The sequence below is a fragment of the Ammospiza caudacuta genome, chromosome 3 (genome assembly GCF_027887145.1).
Source record: "Ammospiza caudacuta isolate bAmmCau1 chromosome 3, bAmmCau1.pri, whole genome shotgun sequence".
NCBI lineage: Eukaryota > Metazoa > Chordata > Aves > Passeriformes > Passerellidae > Ammospiza > Ammospiza caudacuta.
The window spans coordinates 86,263,773-86,286,392 of record NC_080595.1 but is presented as its reverse complement, the minus strand read 5'-3'; the positions used below and the strand labels follow the sequence as shown (position 1 = coordinate 86,286,392).

General features: G+C 38.8%; 1 protein-coding gene across 14 annotated transcripts in view; it reads right to left on the bottom strand.

Moving 5' to 3' along the window:
- Positions 1–22,620, bottom strand: part of MYT1L (myelin transcription factor 1 like) — a 310,091-nt gene that overhangs the window by 11,145 nt on the left and 276,326 nt on the right. For all 14 annotated transcript variants that reach the window (XM_058800681.1, XM_058800680.1, XM_058800684.1 and 11 more), the window contains 3 exons: positions 22,245–22,307; positions 17,465–17,548; positions 15,921–16,142 (listed from right to left, as the gene is read on the bottom strand). In XM_058800681.1, coding sequence (XP_058656664.1) covers positions 15,921–16,142; positions 17,465–17,548; positions 22,245–22,307 — 369 coding nt within the window. The remainder of the gene's footprint in view (positions 1–15,920; positions 16,143–17,464; positions 17,549–22,244; positions 22,308–22,620) is intronic.

Sequence of the window (22,620 nt, the reverse complement as noted above, 5' to 3'; positions counted from 1 at the left end):
AGAAGAGGACATGAGCTACCTCTCATATACAAAAGACTAGCTCTTATAAACGGCTTTTCTTTGTGAATATCACCTACTGAGCCAGCTGAATTGCCCTTTTCTAATTTTTTTCTTAAAATGGCAGTAACTTATGTGTTGGCTTGTTGTTGGAGCCCAAGGAAACAATTCCAATAGAAATGACCTTGTTTTAATGGGGGATATATATGTCTTATAATGCATATCTGTTACATTTATGGATGTACATTCAGTTATCTCTTCTCTCTCACATTGCCAAAATATTAAGCTTTTTAATTACATTGTACAAAACAGTTTGATAGCCAAAGTCTTAGCAGTCTTTATTGTAAAAATTAAAATACAGATCAGACAGTGCTCAGTATTTAACAAGTAATGGTACACCAAATTACCCCCTTTTTCTAAAATCACATATTTCACGTAGTTGCACTATTGCAGATAAGAGAAAATACATATTCAATCTAATTTAATGATGCAAAACCAAAATCTTATTCTGAGGAAGCTGTAGCTTTAGTTAAGGGAATTTAGAAGCTTGCTAAACAATTTCCTCTTTCCTCAACATTTCAGTTTTCATATCCATGCAAACTGAGTAATGTTATGTACTTTTCATTGCATTTGAGGAACATTTATATTTCCTCTCCAAATCCAAAAGAAGATTTTTTTTACAATTTTTAATTGTGCAAATCAGATTCAAATTTGTAATATGGAGGAAAGGGGTATCTGATTAAAAGCATTTCTTTAAGTAGAGATGCAAATTCTTTCTAAATAAAGTCCTCTCATTTAGGTACAGTCTGATTATTGAAACCATTCTTCTGAAAAGCCTAGACTACTGTTATCAAGTGCAGTCATACAAAAAAGGATTGCTCTTAGGAAAATACATTAAAAATTTATTTTCTCAGTGAAAGAATCTGTGTTCAACATTTCATACAGCTTTGTGACTAAGAAGATGTATAATAAAATAATACTTGTAGGATCAAGAAATGGCATGACCTAGTAGCTTTTGGCTGTGGCCGAGTTGGTAGGATGCCAAATTACTACTCCAAGGTCTGCTAAGGACTCAGTGTGTGACTGTAAACAACTGTCCTCTTGATGTGTCAAAGGGAGCCTTGAAGACAATTAAGAAGGAGAGGATTTGGTGTTTTGGTAAAAAAATGTTGGCACAGAGAAAGAAATGGGATAACAGTATATGCAAAGTTTCTGCATCATTTAACTGACTTCATTTTTGTAACCTTTCAGTTGATTTAATGAATTTTCTCCTATTTTGTACTTGCTCTTTTTCAGAAGAAGTTAGCACCACTGGGCATAAAAACAACTGCATTAGATTACTCTCATCTTTTTCTGTAGCCTTTTCCTCTCTAAAAGTCCTGACTGATAACAACCCCTCAAAATAAAATCAGTCCTCAAAAAGCCTATAGGTGCAGCATTCAAACAGACCAACAAGAAACCAGGATCCTAGAACAGCACATCTGAGAGAAGAGAAAAATAATCAAACAAATCAAATTCGTTCTGAAGTATTAGAAATCTACTGTGTGATTCAGTGTGCCTAAATCCAAATTTTGGTGCCAAGCGCCCAATCTTATTCTCAGGCCATGACTCTACACACCAAGTTTTCAGGACTGCCTAAACCTGTAGATATCTTCTCAGCTAGTCTGGAAGGTTATCTCTCCACTGGTGTGCCCAGGGTGCTCCAAGGTGCACTCTCACCCTGAGGCCCCAGGTACAAGGTTCCATATGTGCAATACTAAACTCTCCTATTTCACAAAACGGGGTGGTCACATTCTAGCTGCCAAACAGCAACTGTCCATGGCCCATCACCACTGGAGAGAGATGTATTGCCAGAATATGGAGCACCCACAGCTTGGCTGCAGTTCAGGCACCCTTCTGCCTCAACTGAACCACAAAGATCTGTGTGCTGTGCTCCATCCTTGCTGCTGGAACTGTTGGAGAGTCCTTCTGCACGGATTATCTACCTTCTTCTAGAGGCAGCCAGATGAATCACAAGTTAGTGAGGAGAAAGGCAAAGAGCTGCCTGTTTTTTGGGAATTCTAGTGAAGATGCAGAAGCCTTCCACATTCTGTAGCCAGATTAGTTTTGTTCTAACCCACTGGTGATCTAATACAGTATGTACAGACAAAGGAGGGCTATGACCAAAATGAGATTTTTGCAATACATCTGCATGCCTAATCCACAAGCTTCCTCTTTTTTCTTCCCCAATCCTTACGTGCACAGCTTTAACTTGTGCATAATGCACCTCTATGACTACCTTTAGCTTGTTACATGTCTGTCCTTAGAAGAGGCCATGAATGAACACATGGTCCTAAATTTTCCAGTGGCTTTATGCAATTTGAGAAAGCATTCAAAACTCCCAAAGGTATCCCACTCACCACAGAGGAACATGCTAAAGCCAGACCATGCCATTGCTTTCCTCTGCAGATCTTTTCTGGAAAATCTGTCTCTTCATTAATTATATATTGTATTGTAAGCAGATGAGCTCACTTTCCTGAGTTGGGCACTTTCAGTTTTAGTGAAACAGATACCAAGTTAGTAACCTAAATTAAGAGTATTGACTTCTACTACAGTTTGTTTAACTTGTCTAAATTCTTCAGAAATTACTTAGTCAAAGATAGCAATGCGCACCCTTTTTGCTTTGCTCTGTTCTTAATTAAGTTACTTTAAACTGTTTTAAGTAATTAAAAAGTGAATTAGGACTTTTAGAATAAGCTTCTACTCTACAAGGACATTCTACCTCTTATCTAATTGACTATGTTTGCTTCTACTGAAGGCAACTGCTCTTTGAATTGAGAACAGCCAAAAGAACTCAGGATATATGGGATGACAAGATGAAAAACAAAGTGAAGGCAGTGTTGCACAAAAGTGGGCTGTGGTACAAAGGCTGAACCCTACAGAGGTGTCAAGTTAACCAAAAAGCTTGAATCGACATCCCAGTGAGACTGAGAGTTGCTTGAGATTTCTAGAAGACTGAATGATAGAAGGAGACAGAAGGACAGAAGGACACAGGAGTATATTTGATTTTATTTTCTCCTGTGGCTGGCAAACAAAAGAATATAAGTGAAAGCTATTTCAGTGCTTTAAGAGTTACGCAATACATGCTTTAGATATCTCAGAAATAAAAAAAGGCTATGAGAAATATCTAGGTAGTAGTTTTGTTAAGGATAATATTTATCCTTGCCTTAAGTATGCTATGAAGCTGGATATTAGGAAAAGGTTCTTCACCCAGAGGGTTGTTGGGCAATGGAACAGGCTCCTCAGGGAAGTGGTCACAGCCTGATGAAGTTCAAGAAGTGTTTGGACAATACTCTCAGGCACCTGCTATGATTCTTGGGTCTGGACTTCGATGACTTCGACTTTGACTCCTTATGTGTCCCTTCCAACTCAGGATATTCTATTATTAAGTTTGAATCCTTTACTTTTGATGTTTGTCAAAAGTAGGTTTTCAAACTTTACACTGACACAATTCTGCAGCTTATTAATTCCAGCAAAGAATTAATAAAATTAATCACAATTATCTCACTTGCTTCTGCCATTATTCTCATACACACAAGATATCATAAGAATATATAAACATAGTTGAGTATTCTTTCCATAATAAAAATTAGTTAGGCTCTCTAACAGCATTGCTGGGATGCTGATGTAATAGATTCAGTATAAATGGTTTTTATTTGGTATAAACCTACAAAACCATGAATTATCTCTGTCAGACTCTGGATGCCACAGGGCTTGAAGCCACAGCATTTTGGCAGGGCTGTGAGAAGCACCAAAACCTAACTCTGGACTCCCCCTGAGTTTCTGATTCACCAAGAGCTGTGAGTCTCTGCTGTATCTACAACCAGATGACCATCAACACCTTATTTTGTTGGGATACAATATGTCTTGGCTTGTGATAAATTTCTACTGTTGGGCTTAACCTCTAATTTGAGAAAGCAAAGTATTGTCTGGCACATCATTCTAGAAAACCACCCTCTGCCATAACTTACAAAATACCATAAAGACTGTATGGTGATTGTATCTATTAGAGTTGAACATAAGGTGAAGAATGAATTTTCTTTCTGGTTTAGCACTGTGTTATCTTGCTGCAACCAGTGCCTCACCATATATTCAGTGGATTTGGAAATAGGGTGAAATTTGTTCAAAAATAAAATAAAAATTAGTGGGTGAAAAAGTTTTAAAGGAGTTTTTAGGTAGTGTTCAGTGCACATTTATCAAGAAATTTAGATTAAATAAATGTAAGCTAAAATCCTGAACTGTTTCAAGAATGTAATTGCACTGTCTTCAGGGATGCAAACAACAGAGGCCACCAGAGTGAAGGATCATTGACCAAGTGGAGCAATTGTTTGGGCGACCAATTTTAGTTATCTGGGTTCCAGTTGTGTGTTAAATACATTTTTTTCCTCAGTAGAAAGATGCAGTTTAGTCCCTCTTGAAGCTTGAGAATTTGCACTTGGCTTTTCAAGTGAAGAAAACAATTTCCAAACAAAGTAGATATATGGGAAAGGAGAAGATAAAGGTCAAACAAACCACAAATTTTATACTTGGTATGTCAAGTGTTGAAGTTTACAAAGAAAGAAATAACAGAGTATAAAGAAACCACAGCCTCAAACCCAAAAAGCATCCTGAGGAAAAATTTTATGAACCCTGCAAGATGTTTATAGGTTCACTACCACAATGATTTTTCAAAAATAAAATGAAGCATTTCTCGTGTTTATTAAAAATCGCATTGTCTGTAGACTAGAGGAAGGAACAAGTCACTTTCAAGGGACCTCTTTTAACTAGAGATATATTCAAAACAAGCCCCAGATGTAAATCCTTTTGAAATTCAGGGAAATACAGATCAAAATGAGAATGACTGTTTTATTTTGTTAATGGCTGAAACCTTACTAAGCTCCTCAACTATTTGCTAATGTTTGAAGTTCAAGTTAAGAGATCAAAGTAGCCCATTCCTTAGTTTAATATTAAATCCATGAACCACTCTTTTTTTTCTATGTTGAAGGGTATCAGCTTTAGTGACTTCCTTATTCCCGTGAGTAAATTCTACTACGCACCTTAAAGGATGAAACAGTCTATGCACAACTCCAGCAGAGATTAAAGCAACCCTCCCTAAACCAGCACTCATTTTTGTTTACATTCAAGGATGATTGGCTTTTCCCCAGGTTCTTATTGAGATGTGAAGCAAAGGGAATCCAGGAGAGACGTTCTGCCAACAAGGTAGTTCTGTTTTCATGGAGATTGCTGCGACTCACAGAGGAATCTCTTCTCCCCACACGACCCCAGCTGCCTTTGTGTGGTGTTGGGTGTCAGAAAAAATAACCCCCCTCTTCAGCTCAGTTTCAGAATTCTTCATTGGAAAAGAATGACTTTTATTAATGTGGTCCTTTATAGGTCTTGTTTCCTGGCTAAAGCTTTTTGTTTGGTTGGTTGGTTGGGGTTTTTTGCAGGTTTGGGGGGTTTTTTTGGTGCATTTACGACTTCTTTGGGTGCATTCCCAACTCACACCTGAATGCTTGCTGTGAAAAAGTTCAATTTTGGGTCAGGAGGGAAATCTAAGTTAAAAATACTAAAAGCTTGAGGTAATGCGGAAAGTGACAGCTCCTAATTCAAGTTGTTTTCCAAAGGTGCGGAAGAAAGTAGCTGAGATTTTATTCTGTTTAAATAAATCTTTGCTTCAGAAGTACGAAAAATCAAACCACTATCCAAATGGCCATAAAAAATACAGCCATTATGATTAAAATAAAATGCAAGCTTTTCAAAATTATTTTAATAATATCTGATCATTGTTTCAAAAAAACTTTCTGGAAAGAACTATGTTCTTATTTTAGTGGGGGGAGGGTTGAATTAGCATTAAAATCTGATCAGTCAGAGGCACCAAATGGACATCAAGAGAGAGTGAATGGCCACCCAGAAGAAGAGAAGGTTATTTGTTTTTGTTTTTGTTTTTTTTTTTATTGGAGATTTAAAAGGCAAGGTAGCGTTTTAGTTTAATTATGCCTATCCCTCATAACAAAAGAACAAAGCAGGCATCAGGTAAGAAAAACAAAAATAGGAATTATGCAGAGATGTTAACATGGCAAAGCTGAGAGAAAAAGCCTTGAGAGCAAACTCAATTTGAAAGGAATCCCCCTGGGGCATAAATATACAGCAGAAAAGGGATTAATGAATCTTGAAATGCTGAAACTGTGAGAGCACTGCCAAAGTTGCCCTTCAGCTGGGCACAGTAGTCCCTTGGCAAATTCACATCATATTTAGTTAACTGAGGCTGCTTAGTCAGCAAAGAGGCTTTGTGGGTGGGCTTCTCACATGTGTTAATGAGCTGTGACCTCTATCATCCCTGAAGAGGGAAAGAGGTTTGGCTCTTTCCCAATGTGTAACAACTATTAAAAAAAAATCTCTCATTTATTTTTTAGTGAGTGAGTACCCACTGCAGCACACTGCATGACTTACAGGTGGCCCCAGCCCTAAGCCACACACTTAATGGGACACAACTGAATGCCCCAGGAGCTGGGGGCTGGCTTCTGCAAAGCTTATCAGCCTCTCTCCTGCCCACAACAGGACAGATGACCTGAAGACCAGTGGATTTACTGGGCTGTTGAATAGGAAGAAAGGTTGAGACTTCCCTGTGTATAAATAGGTAGGGTGTATGTTTAGCTACGTGATCTATTTAGTGACCAAGTACAGCTCCCTTTGGCACTTAAAATGAAGCACAATTTCTCTGAACACTTTGTATAGGCAGCAAGGAGAAAAATGTATTTCAAAAGGAAAATTCATCCCTCCTGAAATCTAAAAAGTCTTCCTGTATTCTCTGCTTTTTTATGAGCTATGTCTGGAATGAGGACAAGCAGACATAACCAGACAGCTTCTGCTAAGTGCCTGAAATCAAGGAGGTGTCACATTGCAAACACCTGTACAATTGCTGTCTGCTGTAATTTGTCAGGTCTGCTAAGCAAAATGATTTTTCTAGTTTATATTGTGCAATCTGCTTTTTCTAATACAGATTTCGTATTATTTTCTCTGTGACTTTCCCAAGGCAAGTAAACCTCTTAAGTCCTTTTAGATTATCTTACTATCAAGAGGAACAGTTTAACAAATGGTACATCTGATTAAAATACTATTCCATTCTTCTTCCAGCTTGTAATGAAAAGAGCTGGCAGAATTACCTGCAAAGGGCCTAACTCTTTCAACGACCAGGTTCTGCATTTAGTCACTTGTAACTTTTGCCAAATTTTAACTGATCTGACTGAAATCTTCAGTGGTAACTGTCAGGCCAGGCTCATTTTTTCCCCCCAAATGTCATAGGAAAAATATTTGTATTTCTCAGAATATACTTCTATACCACTGTTTTGTCCATATACACGATTTTGTCCCTGCTGAGGAGAACAAAAACTCCAAATAATTCTGTGAATAACTCTAACTGTCTGTGAATTGGAGCAAGAAACATTTCATGAGGTGTTGCTCTGAGTTTAGAGATGCATTCTGCTGTCTTCATGAAAACAAAAGTAGATTGGTCAGAGCTATAACCCTCTGACAGAGTGTCCATTGGACATGCTAAATGGATGAGTTAGTGTTTAGCACCAGACCCTCCATGTACTTTTTGTGGGAGCCTTCCCTTCCACCAGCCCTGTTCAGGGCTGCAGGGCCTGCAGCAGAAGAATGCTTGCTGGAAGCAATGCCTGAGACTGCCTGTCCTGTTCTGCCAGTGCACCAACTACTGCAAATGCTGGGGACTGAGCAGCTCAGGAGTGAGAAGACTGATCAGGAGCCCCAGGGACTGAGGAGGGAAGAGGGCCAGAACACCACTGTAGGCAAGAATGAGGATGGGAAGAGGAAGGTGTTGAAAAGCGGTTTAGGAAGACCCTTCTCCTTTAATGTCAACACAAAATTACTAAGTAAAAAAAAATCCTTTGCACTGCAGGAGCCACCACACAGATTTTTTAATGTCTATTATTATTACATTTAATTGCCACATTGCTTTCCTTGTCTTCTTGGAAATGTCAACGCACTTCCATGCCTGTCATCTTTTAATGATGCCAGCATGATGTTTATCATTGAAAGTTGTAGCTACTGTTAAATGCTGTGAATTTGGTTAGTTCTTCTATACTCTTAATGATGTATGATGTTCTCCTGCTGAATTGCAATGTACAGCTTGTAGGAGAAACTAATAGATGGGAAACAGCAAAATAAATCAATTACAGGAAGGGGACAGACAGATTAAGACCAAATGAACAAACACCTGAAACAACTTAAAAGGCCTACCAAAGAAAGAGTAAAACAGTGATAACTAAAAGTGAATTAATTTTGACACAAATGCAGCACTCTGTCAACTTACTGCAGCAACAAATAAAAGCATGGACAAGAGTTGACCTGACAAGAGACCTGGCTAGAAATAGATGCAATCGAATACTACAATGCATTGCATATTCATAGCTTCTTACAAATCTGGAGTTTGACAGCATTTATGTTTCATAAATAGAAAAAAAAAGATTTTTCTCTGCAAAGTTTTTACCACTTTCAGTGTACATCATAGGAACACCTTTCAAGAGATATTGCTGGACACAAACTCCTGACAAATAGGGCATTTTGGAAGCTTAGGGCTCCTTGAGAATTCAGCTGGCAGTTTGGATCCTTTGTGTTTTGAAGGATGCTTGCAACTGGCTTAACTGTTAACTTCTGGGTCTGCTCAAAACCAAAAGAGAAGTGGACCAGAGATGAAAATGTGGGCAAATATCCACTGGAATGACAAGGCTGTAGCTAGGGGATGCAGAGATGCAGTTGGAATAGCAAAAGCTCAGCTCAAAATGAAACTGCCTATAGAAATGTAAAAAACTCCAAGAAATGGTTGTTTAGGTACATAGAGAGCAAGTGGAATCAGAAGGAAAATATTGGCACACTGTTATATGGGAGAGGTGAATTAGTCACCAGCAATGCAGAAAAGGCAGCAGTTCTTGACACTTCCTTTACATCTGTCTTTACCAACACTGTTGGGCCCCAGGCCTTGGGAGCAGAACTCCAGGTTGATGCAAACACAGACTGACCATCACTGATGGAAGAGTTGCAACTGAACTGTTACAGGAGCTTGGCACTACAAATCAATGGGCCCTGACATTGCCCACCTGAGGGTGTGAGGAGTGCTGGCTGATGTTGTTGCAAGCCTCTTCATAATCTTTGAGAAATTGTGGAGATCAGGGGATATCCCAGAAAACTGGAAGAGAAATAGTGGCAACCCCACCTACAAGAGGGGTGTAAAGAAAGATGTACAGGCTCTTTAGCCTTATTTCAGTCCCTGGGAGAGTTATGGAATGAATCCTCCTGGGGGCTATCACAACTGAGATGAAGCACATGATTGGGAAAAGCCAGCACAGATTCACCAAGGGCCAGCTGTGCTTAACAAACCTGCAAAAGCAAATTTGATTTTTGTGACAAAGTAACCTGCTTGGTTGATCTGGGGAGGAGGAGCAGCAAGTGGACATTCTCTACCTGGATTTCTCCTAGGCTTTTGATACGGCTTCCCTAGGCGTCCTCCGAGAGGAAAGTGTAATGGTCTGGACTAGTGATCTCTGTAGTGGGTGGGAAACTGGCTGAGAGGCTGCACACAGGGTGGTGGTAAACAGCTCCTTTTCAAAGTGGCAACCTGCCACAACCTGTCTCCCAGGGATCCATACTGGGCCCAACCCTGTTTACAATCTTCCTAAGTGATCTGGACAACAGGATCAAGTGTATCCTGATGAAGTTTGACAAGGATACCAAACTGAGTAGGGAAGTGAACTATTTGGAAGCAGAAGTCACACTGCAGGAAGACCTGGATAGGCTGGGAGGGTGGGCTGACAAGAACCTTATTAAGTTCAACCAAAACAAGTGTCAGGTCTTGCACCTGGGAAACCATTCAGGAGCGCAGCAGAGGCTGGGACCTACCAGTCTGTGGAGCAGCTCTGTGGAAAGGGACCTGGGAGCCTGGGGATGATAAGCTCAGTGTGAGTGGTGCTGCTGTGGCACAGAGAGCCAGCAGGGCACTGGGCTGCACCAACAAGGGCATCTCCACAGGGACACAGAAGTCATTGTCCCACTCAGTGCTTATCAGGCTACACCTGGAACATGGTGCTCGGTTTTGGCTCACACTATGCAAAAAGATGTGGACAGGCTGGAGAGCCACTGCTTTTAATGATAAGTAATTTTTATAATTATAAAATTTTTAATAATAATACTTAATGATAAGTATTTTTATGTTTTTAAATGCTGAAGCTGAGAAATGCTCCTGTTAAGACAGGATGTGACTTCAGGCAAATATTGAAAGCTTTACAACAATTTATGAGAGAATTTGCAGCCACTTGCCTGTGTTTTGTAAAGCACCTGCATTACAGAGCCACTGCCTCTTTGGGGGCACCCTGGCACCCCAGATAAACCCTGGGTGAGATGCTGTTCTATGATCCTGAGCACCAGGAGGTTTGACTGTAGGTGGTATTCGCAAATTCTCCCTTCAGAAGCTGAGGATGATCACAGAGGATTTTTATGCAGTATCTATTTCTAGCAAAGCATATTTAATGAGAAAAAGGATCTGCATATGAAAAATCTACATCTCCAACCTTCTTCTCTCACATTTGTCATCTCCTTTGAGTGTTTGAGAACTTAGAGGTCCTCTGAGGATCCGTGTGAGTGTAGGTATCAGACAGCTTCCAGAAAGCAGCTGCAGAGGGCAGCTCCTGTCTTGATGTTCTTTTGGGTTTTTTTTTTTTAGTCTTTTCATCTTTTCATAATCTGTCTGTTCCCATGCTTAGCGATGCAGTTGTGCAACTCAGAGCTATGAACAACATAGAATTTTTGAAGGAAACAACACTGCCACTCCTTCACCTCAGGACATGCATGTGTGGTAATGGCTGAACTGAGTGAATTTCCTGTGGGCTTTCTGACAGCCTTACCATTAAGTAAACCTTCCTATGCGTAAAGTGGATAGCCTGTAACAAGTGTGATTTATAATAATCTCTCATAACTACTTGATAATTTCTACATACATTCCTTCAGAAGGGAAAAGGCAGTGGATGATGTCCATTGCTTCCCCCCAGCAAATCTAGACATCTTGCAAACACAGTGGCATGCCCTTGCTGCTCAAATACAAATCCCATTCTATAAACATTTTTATGGATCTTGGAGTCCTACTGTCCTCAGCAAGGATATAGGTTCACTAAAGAAAAATCACCCTTCTCTATGCTTTCATCTCTATTTAGCATTAGCTTGTTAATGGGAAAAAACCCTTACAATTTGATCATCTCTTGTATATTACAGCTCTAATAAAATCTTTTTGTACTGACTTTGGCTGGACTAGAGTTCATTTTCTTCAGAGTAGTTGGTATGAGGCTGTGTTTTTGATTTGTGCTTGAAACAGCGTGGGTAATTCAGGGATGTTTTCCTTGCTGCTGAGGAGTACTCACACAGAGTCAAGGCCTTTTCTGCTTCTCCCCCCACCTCACCATTGGTGGGGCTGGGGGTACACAAGTTGGGAGCGGGGTGGGGACACAGCTGGGACAGCTGATCCCAAGTGACCCAAGGCATATCCCACAACACATGGTGTCATGCTCAATATACACAGCTGGGGGAAGAAGAAGAAGGAGAAAAGGGGGCACATTTGGAGTGATGGTTTTTGTTTTCCCAAGACCCCATCACTTGAGCCCTGCTCTCTGGGGATGGCTGAACACCTGACTGGCCATAGGAAGCAGGGAATTAATTCCTTGTTTGGCTTTGACTGTGAGTGTGGCTTTTTCTTTAATTATTAATCTCCACCCACAATTTTTCTCACTTTCACACCTCAGATTCTCTCCCCCATGCTGCTGCAAGGGAGGAAGCAACTCTGTGGGGCTGAAGTCCCAACTGGGGTTAAATCACCACAGTTTTTCTTAGTGAAGGGAACTTAAAAGCTACATTAATGTTTTTTAAATGGGTGATCACTGATGTGAATAAAAGTCAGCTGAAGATGGGAGCAAGAACACAGTTTTTCATCTGAAAAGGCATTTCTGCAGGTAATTTCCACTGAAGTCAGCACTGAAGTCCTCTCTGTGCTAAGGAGCAGGGTTTCTAAATCCAAGTGTATTCTGAGAAAGTCCCCACTGATCACAGCACTAGAAATTATGCCATCCATAAAAATCTTTTAAAATCAAATATGGGGATGTAGTGGTCTGCTCAAGAACTAAACTGCAAAGCTACAGTGTAATAAGCAATTTACATTTCATTATAACCTATTTAATTTATCTATCTACTGATTCCATGCTTACATGCCTTCCAATTCATTTTCATACTGCTGATAGGTCACCTAATTTCACACTGGCCTCTCTTCCTTGCAGAGGCTCCATTTTTAAGCATAGCCCACTTAATCCTATGCTTCAAATCCCTCCTGATAACTCTCTGTTTCTATTCTTTTCTAATGCAAACTTCTTGACAAAATAAAACTATTCACAGACATTTCTGCAAACAGGCAATGAAATGTTAAAAACCAGAAACTTTTGTTGGAACCTTTGATCATAGGTAGGATTCAAAATTCACTGAAATTAATGACATTTTTCATTGGCTACTTAATTCTGCTTCATAAGTGTGAATGTAAGAGTATGTATACATTTAAATTCCAGCCTACATACCAGTTGGAGAAGGTCTTTATTGATTTACCAGCCCTTGTGGATCATCTCTAGTATCCACTGATACCAGTGCAATGATATCATGTGTACAATGTCAACAGCAGCTCTAAGAAATCTTTACCTGAAAAACATCTTTCCTAATATATATTTGATAAATTCAACAGCTGGCATTATTTTCACAAGCCAGTCTGCTGTTCATTTCCAGAGTATTACAGTTTTTTTAATAACAGCATATTAAGAGCTCTCTACAAATGGCAAAATATAAAATTCTTGGAGAAGACACAAAGGACAACTACACATGCAATGAATTCATATATATGCTTAGAGAAGTTTTCCAATATAAAAATATTTCCACTAGGGAGGAAAAAAATCCTAAAGGACTACAGCAAGGTGTACTGGCAAAAATAAAGACATTAACGCCTCCTTCCTGAGGAGCTTCTACTGTGTCAGGTAAAGGCCACAGCCCTACTTTCCCCCTAGGCATGATAAAACCAGCTCTACCTGCAAAAGAATGTCCATAAATCTGGTCTCACTGTGTAAATGCATAGCATTGCTTCCCTTCAGATGGTGAGAATTTGAGATTTACAGCCATTCCTGTACAGCAGAATGCTATTAGCAGTAGAAGATGAGACCACAGTCTGTTAGAATGGATACACCTGAAGTGAGGGAATATTTCAGCCTTTTGCAAGAAAATGGAGAGTCTATGATTCATGTGGAATTGAGCTCCAGATTATGACACCTGGGTTTGAACATCTGCATGTTTTGACTGTGTGTCAAAGCTGCCATGGAGCTCTGGGGCCCGTTGCTTTAACAAAACCAGCACCCCTGTAGATCCCCTGCCAGGCACGTTCAGCTCTCAGCTGTCATAAAGAATGGAGCGTTTCACAAGTCTTCAGTCATTTTGGCCAACCCACTACAGCTACACTAACACCCACTATGCCTACTATACCCACTACAGCGTGCCCTAAGAACACTTCCAATGGCATAAAGTACCTGTTTGTAGGCAGGGAAAACACTCCCTTAGGACATGCTCAGTGACATTTATGGTACAACTGATTAAAGGCTGGTGTCCACTGAAGTGGACAGCTCTCCAGGATCCAGTGATCCTGAAGTGGAGTAAATGCATCATCCTACAGCTTGTACAAGCAGATTCTTAAGGTAGGTGAACTGTTCTGGTGTTCAGTCCTACATTCAGAGTTTGATTCAGTTGTCCATATACAGGCATGAAATGCTATTTGAGAAGATACATCTCTAAGGCTGATAAATATACACTGGACCTACCTTTCTGAGCAGCAGCTGGAGGCCACATAAGTAACCCAAAGGCATCTAAAATGGCTCCATGTGCTTTTCTTTGTGTGAGCAAATGAACCAACCACTTTTAACAGCCTTAAGAATTCTGCAAGAGCTAATAATATTTTTAAAATAATATGGCTTGATATTAATATTACCACTGCATATGGAAGCTTCAAGAAGTTCAATGTGCTTACAACTTAGAATACTGGCCTTTTGTTACATCAAGACAATTAAGTAAGATCAATCTACTGCATCAGTCTTTTTAAGCAACCTTTCATCTTGTGGTATTCTTCTCTAACAATGGATCTTTTTGCCCAAAAACTGATCTTATAAGGTAAGCCATTTACAAGTCTCTGTTTCCACTTATGATAGTGGTACTAAAAAACACACATGGTTTTGTAGATAAATGTCATATTTAGGTTAATGTATTAGGGTTTTTTTTTTCATTAAAGCATTCCTTAAAAAAATCTCTAGCAACAATTTGCCCTTTAAATTTTTAAACTTAGTATCAGTACACATCTTTTAGAAGTAAGCTATTCTTTTTGCAAGAATTTTCTCCTTGAAATCATAATTACTATGTGAATACTCCTTGCAAGCAATCTCTCAGTAATTATATTGTACCTTTTAACTAAAGCTAAAATAATTTCAAAATTTTAATGACAGATGTCTCTGAGTTAAATAAATGTTACACCATAATGAATAAAGTCAAAACGAAATACAAACACTAATACTGGTATTTACTGAAATTCAGAAACTAAAGCCAGATGTAGTATCTGCATCAATGGTCAGTTTTGCATCTCCTGCTTCCTAAAGCCTCTGGGAGCTGCAGTCTGTGTAATACATTTGGTTCCTCAGGTAACACCTCAGGTCAGGGACCAGAATCCCTTCATGGTAGATACCACAAAAGACTGAGTAGAAAAACAACTCCGAGCCTAAACAATAAATAGGAGCTATATGCACAAAGTCTGGAGAGGTTGAAGCAAGGATAAGGCTTCTGAGTGAAGCTGTAAAGGATTGTCAAAGAACGAATCAAAGGAAATAGTAACAGGGAAGAGAAGGAAGAAGTACACTTTTCACCTCTGTATGTAGAACTGACTACAAAACAAGATGAAATTGGTTTAGCTAACTAAAGGGTACAGAAGTTCAACTGAGGTCTGCCTGGATAGGGTGACAAATTAGGGACATCAACTTGACGTATTTGAAGTAATAGAGCTCTATATTAGCGATTATATAATAAGAATTTGCTCTGACATTATAGTAATTTTCAGGCCTAGATTCCCAGTCAGAGCTCAAAAAAATCCTTGTATCTTCATAATCTAATATCTAAAACGGCAGCAGGTTTTATCCCTAATAGACTGGCCACTTTCTCCTCCTTTTACAAGCTATGAAAAATGTTATCATTGAAGCTCTCGTATTTTTGCCAAGTTTATGAAAAATCAAGCTTTGTATTTCTTTTGTCAAATATTTACATTCCATTAGTTTTAAATAATGTTCTGTATTCTACATATATTGTTTTCAACAAACATGTTCATTACCAAATGAATAAAAGAACTTTGATTTTATGTAGCTCTTTCCTAATATTCTTCAGTTCCATGCTCTGGTGTTTCAGAATCAAGAATGTGTTTGACATCTCTGAAAATAAGGTGCACTCAGATATGTCTTACAATGTCTACCCCAAGGTAATTTTAATTAAGTAAAATTACCCCAAGTCCATAAATATACAATAAAGCAATAGGAATTTACAGTTACTCTTATGCATGATTTTTCCCCTAAAATTTTCTATATATTATGGATTCAAGTGCAGGTCTGTATCTGCATACAAAAACTTGCCTGTCTGGGTTTCCAGTTACAAATACACACAAGCAGATTATTTTTTGATGTAATAATGAAACTCAAAAGGAACAGAGAAATGCCATGACAAAAAGCTATATTTTAAATCTGATTTATATAACAAACATAAGTGAAAAACATTAAGTTATAATTACTCACCTACGATGAGTAAGAAAACTACCACTGACATGTCCTGAGCCATCACATCCTGGTGTTGGACATGACATTCCTTCCGTCTTCACTGACTTCCACGAGAACTGTGAGCCATTCAGGTACCCATCCTTTTGCCTTTTGGCAGCAAGAGGACACCCTGATGCACTGCGATGGGATGCATATTTTCCAGTTATATGACCCTGGCCATCACAGCCAGGAACTGGACATCTGTAGAGCAGACAGATGAGAAAAACTTTATTGTCTTGCCATTATATACCTGGTAGCCTCTACAACAAAGTCAAAATAAACCTGACACGCAAAAGGAAAGAGTAATCCTACACTGCGGTCACAAAAGTAGTCAAGATATGCCGTAGTGGGTAAAATTACAAGCAGAACTTTACAATTGGAAGAAAAAAAAGTTCTCTGATAAATTCTAAGCAGGGTAGCCAGTAAATGCAGTCACAGCTGTTGACATTATGCAACTGTAACAGAAGGACTGAGACATGTATTTGAATTGCAGATGTTTATCACAGTAAATATCACAGGGGAATTGAAATATTTGCTACTGAGCTCTGACCAGCAACAAAATTGTTCATAAAACCCTTACAAGCATAAAATACTACTTAGTATAATCATTGGTACATTTTATTTGTAGGTATGGAACCCAAAGAAGACTTGTCTGAAGTTGTGAAAGTGTCATTTATACACAGTTATGATGTAATCAGAGCACCTCATTAGAAATGCTGAGCTCCTTTAACCACTCTTTGAATAGGGGTCATGATATGAAACTATGTGCTACAGCCCAGGGACCAATGAAGGCAGTTCTGTTTTCATCTGATGGTTGTTCTTACTTGGGAATCTCCCCATACATTTGCTCAGTACACTGCTCTGTATACTCTGTATACTAAAAACCAAATAATCAAGATTAGAAGGAAAAGTGAGAATCTTCAAAGTGAATTACGGTTTTTTTTTTTTTCAATGTGTTGCTACGTAACACACGTCTAAACTAAAGGCCAATTACTTATTTAGTTTGTGAACTAAATATTCCTGCAATTTTCTACTGAGGATCTGGTCCTGAATGGTCCAAGCAGTCATTAATCCACCAAGTTCAGTGGCCACTGATAATCAGAGTGCCTTGCAAGAAGAAACCAAGACCTACAGGTAGGCATTTGTTTCTTCTGCAAACTGCATGAACAATCAGATTGGTTGCAGCAGTCTCATATAAACACTCAATCCTCTATTCCCATAACTACCTTTATTTAGCATGTATAGTTCACCTCTAGTATGCAAACAGAATATTAATTTCCAGATTATTCTTTTGAAAATTAAGAATTTAAAACTATTTCTAAATTACAGATGATTGTATCCTTGGTTAATGCTGTATCCTTTGCTGAAACAATCAGCACAGAAACTAGATTTGCTCATAGAAATCAATGTGGCTGGCTGCCCTTGGATAACTATCACACAGTAACTTTTATGCCTTAAAAAACACTGAAGATATATAAGACCTATAAAACATACAAAGGCCCTTTGACAATATTTGTTCTCACCTAATTGGCTCTTGGTCTTCTTTGTCTTCCTTACTTTGTGCTATCCTGATTCCACTTTTCTTTGCTCGTGGACAGCCTGAAAGACTGTATGAAAAAAACATTTTAGAATGCAATTCCTCATTCTTGGGTACCCTTTACAGGAATACACTTTCTATCCAAGAAACTGGCAAAATAGGCAATCCTGTCCAGTTTGCACAGTCAAAGCTCAGGTGGTTAAATAAGGAGAGTTGCAGCAGCCACACGAGGGGGGATCTGCATGGGTGGGTCTGTGATGTAGGACAGGACTGCCTGTGCTGTGCACACCACACACACAACTCCCCCAGGAGTCAGGGAAGGCAGCTCTTAAACCCTCTGCCTAAAAATTCCTTCAGCTGATTCGGCAGCAGCAGTGGCATCTTTAATAGGAACAGAAGCCAGTGTTTCAGGACTGAGAGACATTATGTCCCCTATGTTTGAGAGGCATGGAAGAATAGCAAAAACAGGAGTATCTCTTCGTTGGACTGAAGATTTCTCTCAGGACCACATTAGTAACATCAAACCTTCCCAAACATCACATAACAATTCTATAGAATGATTGAATAAAAACATGACAGAGCTCAGAGCTTTCAATGCCTTCCAGAGAAGGGGTTCAAGAGCTCAGAATTCACCCAGACAAAAAGACTTGGTAGAGACAAAAGTTTATGTTACATTTAACTAAAGACTGAGAATGTTGTTTTCAACTACACAAGCACTTTGCATATGAAGAATTCATTATAGAAACCACCTATTAGACTTGACAATGACTTTAACAGATTTTAAAATATTTTTTTTAGGTTGATGATATCTGAGGATACAAGTATGTCTATCAAAACAATCATGTCTGGTCCTCTATTTAAATGTTATTTCCATCTTAACTATGCGCATTCAAAAAGAAATCCACCAGTAAGAACACCTTCAAGTGTTGATGCAAGAGAGAAACAAGTGTAACCAAAGAAAAAATTTCCTAGAGAAATAAACAAAATAGAAGATTAAACTTTTGTTTTCAGCATGAGGAAAGGTACTTGAGTGTTGTATAGTAGGTCCTGTCTTTGCAAAGAAGAGAAGAGTGATAACAAAATAGGAATGGTAACAAAATTTTCAGTTATTTTGTCTTGTCAAAACCAGTGAGGACCGAGGGGAAGAAGCAGAGAAAAAGTTGATGCAATCACAGACAGAATTCTGTGTTAGAAAATGAAGAATAGACAAAACCAGAGTTTACATGCTGCAAAGTTATAAATAAGTCAATTAAAGAAAGAGAGGAATGCTGGCATAGGATATTGGACATAGTACATTATCTAGAAACTTTTAGTGACATGTCATGGCTACATCTATAGTGTTAAATAGAAGGGACCTAGAACTGTTGCTTTGACTCAAGACCAGAAAGTTCACATTTGTACAGCTGAGCTCTCTATCTCTGTAAAGCAGGGCAGCTACACCCATACTGTTGGTGAATAATGATCTGGAACCACACTGAGTCCCATATCATATCTTAGAATTGCTTGTGAGACCTTCAGTGGCCCAAGGTCAGTGCCATACCAAGGGACATGTCAGCATTAATGGAATAGGCATCTGCACTCTGATATGTGGACCTGTGCTCTCATCCCATTTCATTTTCCATTTTAAATGTAACTGGCCATTTTCCTTTTCAAAGCAAACTGCTGTTTATTCCAGCTTCCATAGTGGACACCAAAGTACCACAGCTCTTTGTGTAAAAACTAAATCTGAGAAAGTCTGTGCCAATTAACAACAGTTTTCTTCAAAAATAATAATGTTGTCTGTAAGAAAGAAGTAGGAGGAAGAGAGTCTGGGGGATTCAGAATAAGAGAAAGCTGTGTGGCAAGGGAACTGTTCAGGAACAGGCTGGTTCACTGCCTGACACACAACCTGGTCTGCAGAAAGTGAAGGGAGTGGGCGGGTGTTAAAGATACCCCTCCTTTTTCTCTGAGAGTAGTTGTACTCACTGGGTGAGAATAACCAGAATTTGCATCTGAAAACTAAACAGTTAATAGGAATTCCTCAGAAAGCAGTATTATTTTTAGTAGGTGTACAGATGGGTATGCTTGTAGATGATATTTTCATAACGAAATCTGAACAAAGAATTTCTGCCTTGACTAATGATTTAAAGCTTTCTACATATTAAGTCAATTTAATTATCACCTACTCACTGGTATTTTGGTTCATCATCTCTCTCTAAAAAAACTTTCTAATCTATTTCGATTTATTAGAAAATTCTAAGACCTTTCAGGTCCTCTAAACAGATATTTCCAACAGACAGTTTCTGAGGCTGTCATTATTTCACTTTTCCTCTGACAGTGGATCCATCAAGAAAACATATGTCAAGTCTTTGCTTTAATTTTTTAATTCTGTAACAACCAACGCTATTACAAGACAAGAATATTACTTCATTTTTCTATGACTTTAATTCCTTATATATGAAGACAAAAGACAAATAGAAGAATTCAATAGCAGTGCATGGTGCTATAACTCCTTGCATAAATTGAAGGGCTGTGTAGAACTGCAGAGTTATGGCAGAGTTAAATGTGCCTCACTTATGCCTGCTGTTGAGCAGCCATTTTAAATACCAGTGATAACCTCAGCAGCCATTTAGGAGAGAAGTCTGTCATTCCTTTCCTTCTGAAACTGACAGAGTTGTAACTGATGGTGTCAAATACAAACAAAAATGCTAACTCAGATGCAGGCAGAGCTAAATGCTAATTTTCAGTCTGGGAATTAGAAAGCCCAACAGACAACATGCTGTGGGGTCTTCCATCCTTAACAGCTCCAGATTTAGGCTGCTGGTTTGCTGCCCTTTGAAAGCATTCATTTTGCCAGCCTTCCCACCTCAGAAATGGCCTTGACAGATATCATGATCTGAATAGGGTAAGGCTGGCTCTGTGTAAATGTGACAGGTCTCCTGAGTACATCTGTGGATTTAAGCAAAGAAAATGTTACTTCACTGACTACATGTCAGTGCTTCTGTGCCTGCAGGCAGCCAAAGACATGGGGTTGCCAGAGGCCTTTTTGGAAGAGAAATTAAGGAGTTATGTGGCCAATATAGGCATGGTGGCATTTCAAAAGGCTGCATGTGTTAAATCCCAATGGACCTAGCAAATTCCAGATATGTTTGTTTTTGTAGAACAACTTTTTATATCTTTATATGTATTTGATTATGCTACACAATCAAATGAAAACTTGGTCCAGCAGTCATCTGCAAAAATACAAGAATGTAAGAATTTCCAGACAAAAGCAGGTAACACCATTCAGCTCATGGTCCAGTCCTTTAGTGGCCAGGAGACAACATACAAGGAAAAGGTTTAAAAAATGAATCAACATTCAGTGATTCTCCCCTATCAACCTTGCCAGCTTTTAGGTTTCTTGTTAGTAACACTTTTCTTCTGCATCTTCATTCTCCCACCTGCTTCTGGTTAAATAGATGATCAAACACATAAATAGCTTCCCTGAAGTTAGGGTAGAGTTATAACAGGCATAATGCTGGTAGAATGGTAGCTGATAAATTTACATATAGTGAAATGTAGTTCTAAATTTAACCTTAAATTTCTCTGAAAGCATGATCAAATCTGCATCATGTAAGTGCTTTTTAAATACTTATATCTTCTCCTTTATAATGTTATTTTTACTTTTGATGTTTAATACTGCATTACAGAAATTGATATTGTGATCTTTCATTTTCACAGCATGTAAAATAGGGCATGCTCCCACTCTATTATTTTTTATGTTTTGACTTTGAACCCTGTGCTGCTTTTGGTGGGAAAACATTTAAACTGGGAACTTGTGCAGTGACTATCTATAGCCAATTGTAAAACTACAGGGACTTGGTGAAGAAAGCAAATATCCAGACTCAACAGTACTAGTCTTTGTAGGAGTAAAGAGTCTTTACTAGCACAAGAGAGATAGACAACACTATTATTCACTATTATTCTTTGATTAAACAGTGGATAGATGTTTACAAATATGGCAGAGCCCTCCTCTACTGATTTAGTTCTTAAATAACCACAGGGGAATTGCTAATTGCACAGCATTTACACCATTACCTCTACAGTGTAATTGATCAATATCCTAATTAGTGAATGAGAAGCATTCTTTGACCCTTGGTGAAGTTATAGTGAAGTCAGCTTTCATCCATAAATTTCTTTTTCCATTCTTCTGGCTTGATGTAGTAAAAAGTGTTGCAATTTAAGAACAAGCCAAACTTATTTCTGAAATGTACTAACAAGGCTGGTGCATATTAGATGAAAGAGGTACTTTTCCCCTCTGATAAAAGCTGATAAGGCTTCATCTAGAAGAGGCGGTAAAGAACAGGATCCAATTTTGCATTTCAAGGAATGTGGAGTGAGTCTGGAAGAGACTGATACAAACATTCAGGAAACACAATTTGTGAGAAAAAGATGCAGGACTAGGATTTCAGTCCAAACTGTGAAGAGTTAAGTTGTTCTGAAATGTAAAGCAACAGAAACATGAATGTTGAATTGCTTCCTCCGGCTACTAGAGAAGACAGAGAAACTGAATTTATTTTGTATAAAGATTTTGCTAGATACAAGCAAAAATATTCCTACCTATTGGGGTAGTGAGTCATCCTGAAGCTGAGAAATGTTATTCATTAGTGGTTAATATGAGTTAGACCAACGTGTATCTGTGCAGCGCTCAATCCTACTTCAGTATTCAGAGTGAAGTTAGGTCAGTTGAGGCACCTTCTAGCCCTGCAGTTATATGATTTAAATAACAAAACCTTGTCTTTACATACCTTCGATGAGAAGCATAATTTCCAGTTATATGCCCAGAGCCATCGCACCCAGGAGTGGGACACCTAGAATAACAATGGAAGAGACACCCAGCAGTTACTGACAGGAAAGATATAACTGCCCATTTAAAAATATTAATTGGCTTATCCTTGTTTCCTCAGGTGCCAGCCTTTGGGACCCCTACCCAGTGCTAAACCTGAGCTTAATTCTACACCAGGGACAAGCCAAGTTTTTAATTCATAAAATGCTTTTGTTTGCTACTCCTCAGTTGCCCACTCCAATGCTTCCTGGCCATCTCAAGTACTGGCAGATTAGTGATTTCCCAGCAATCCAATATCCCTACGTCACCAGGAATGAGTAGGGTTGACAGCAAATGCA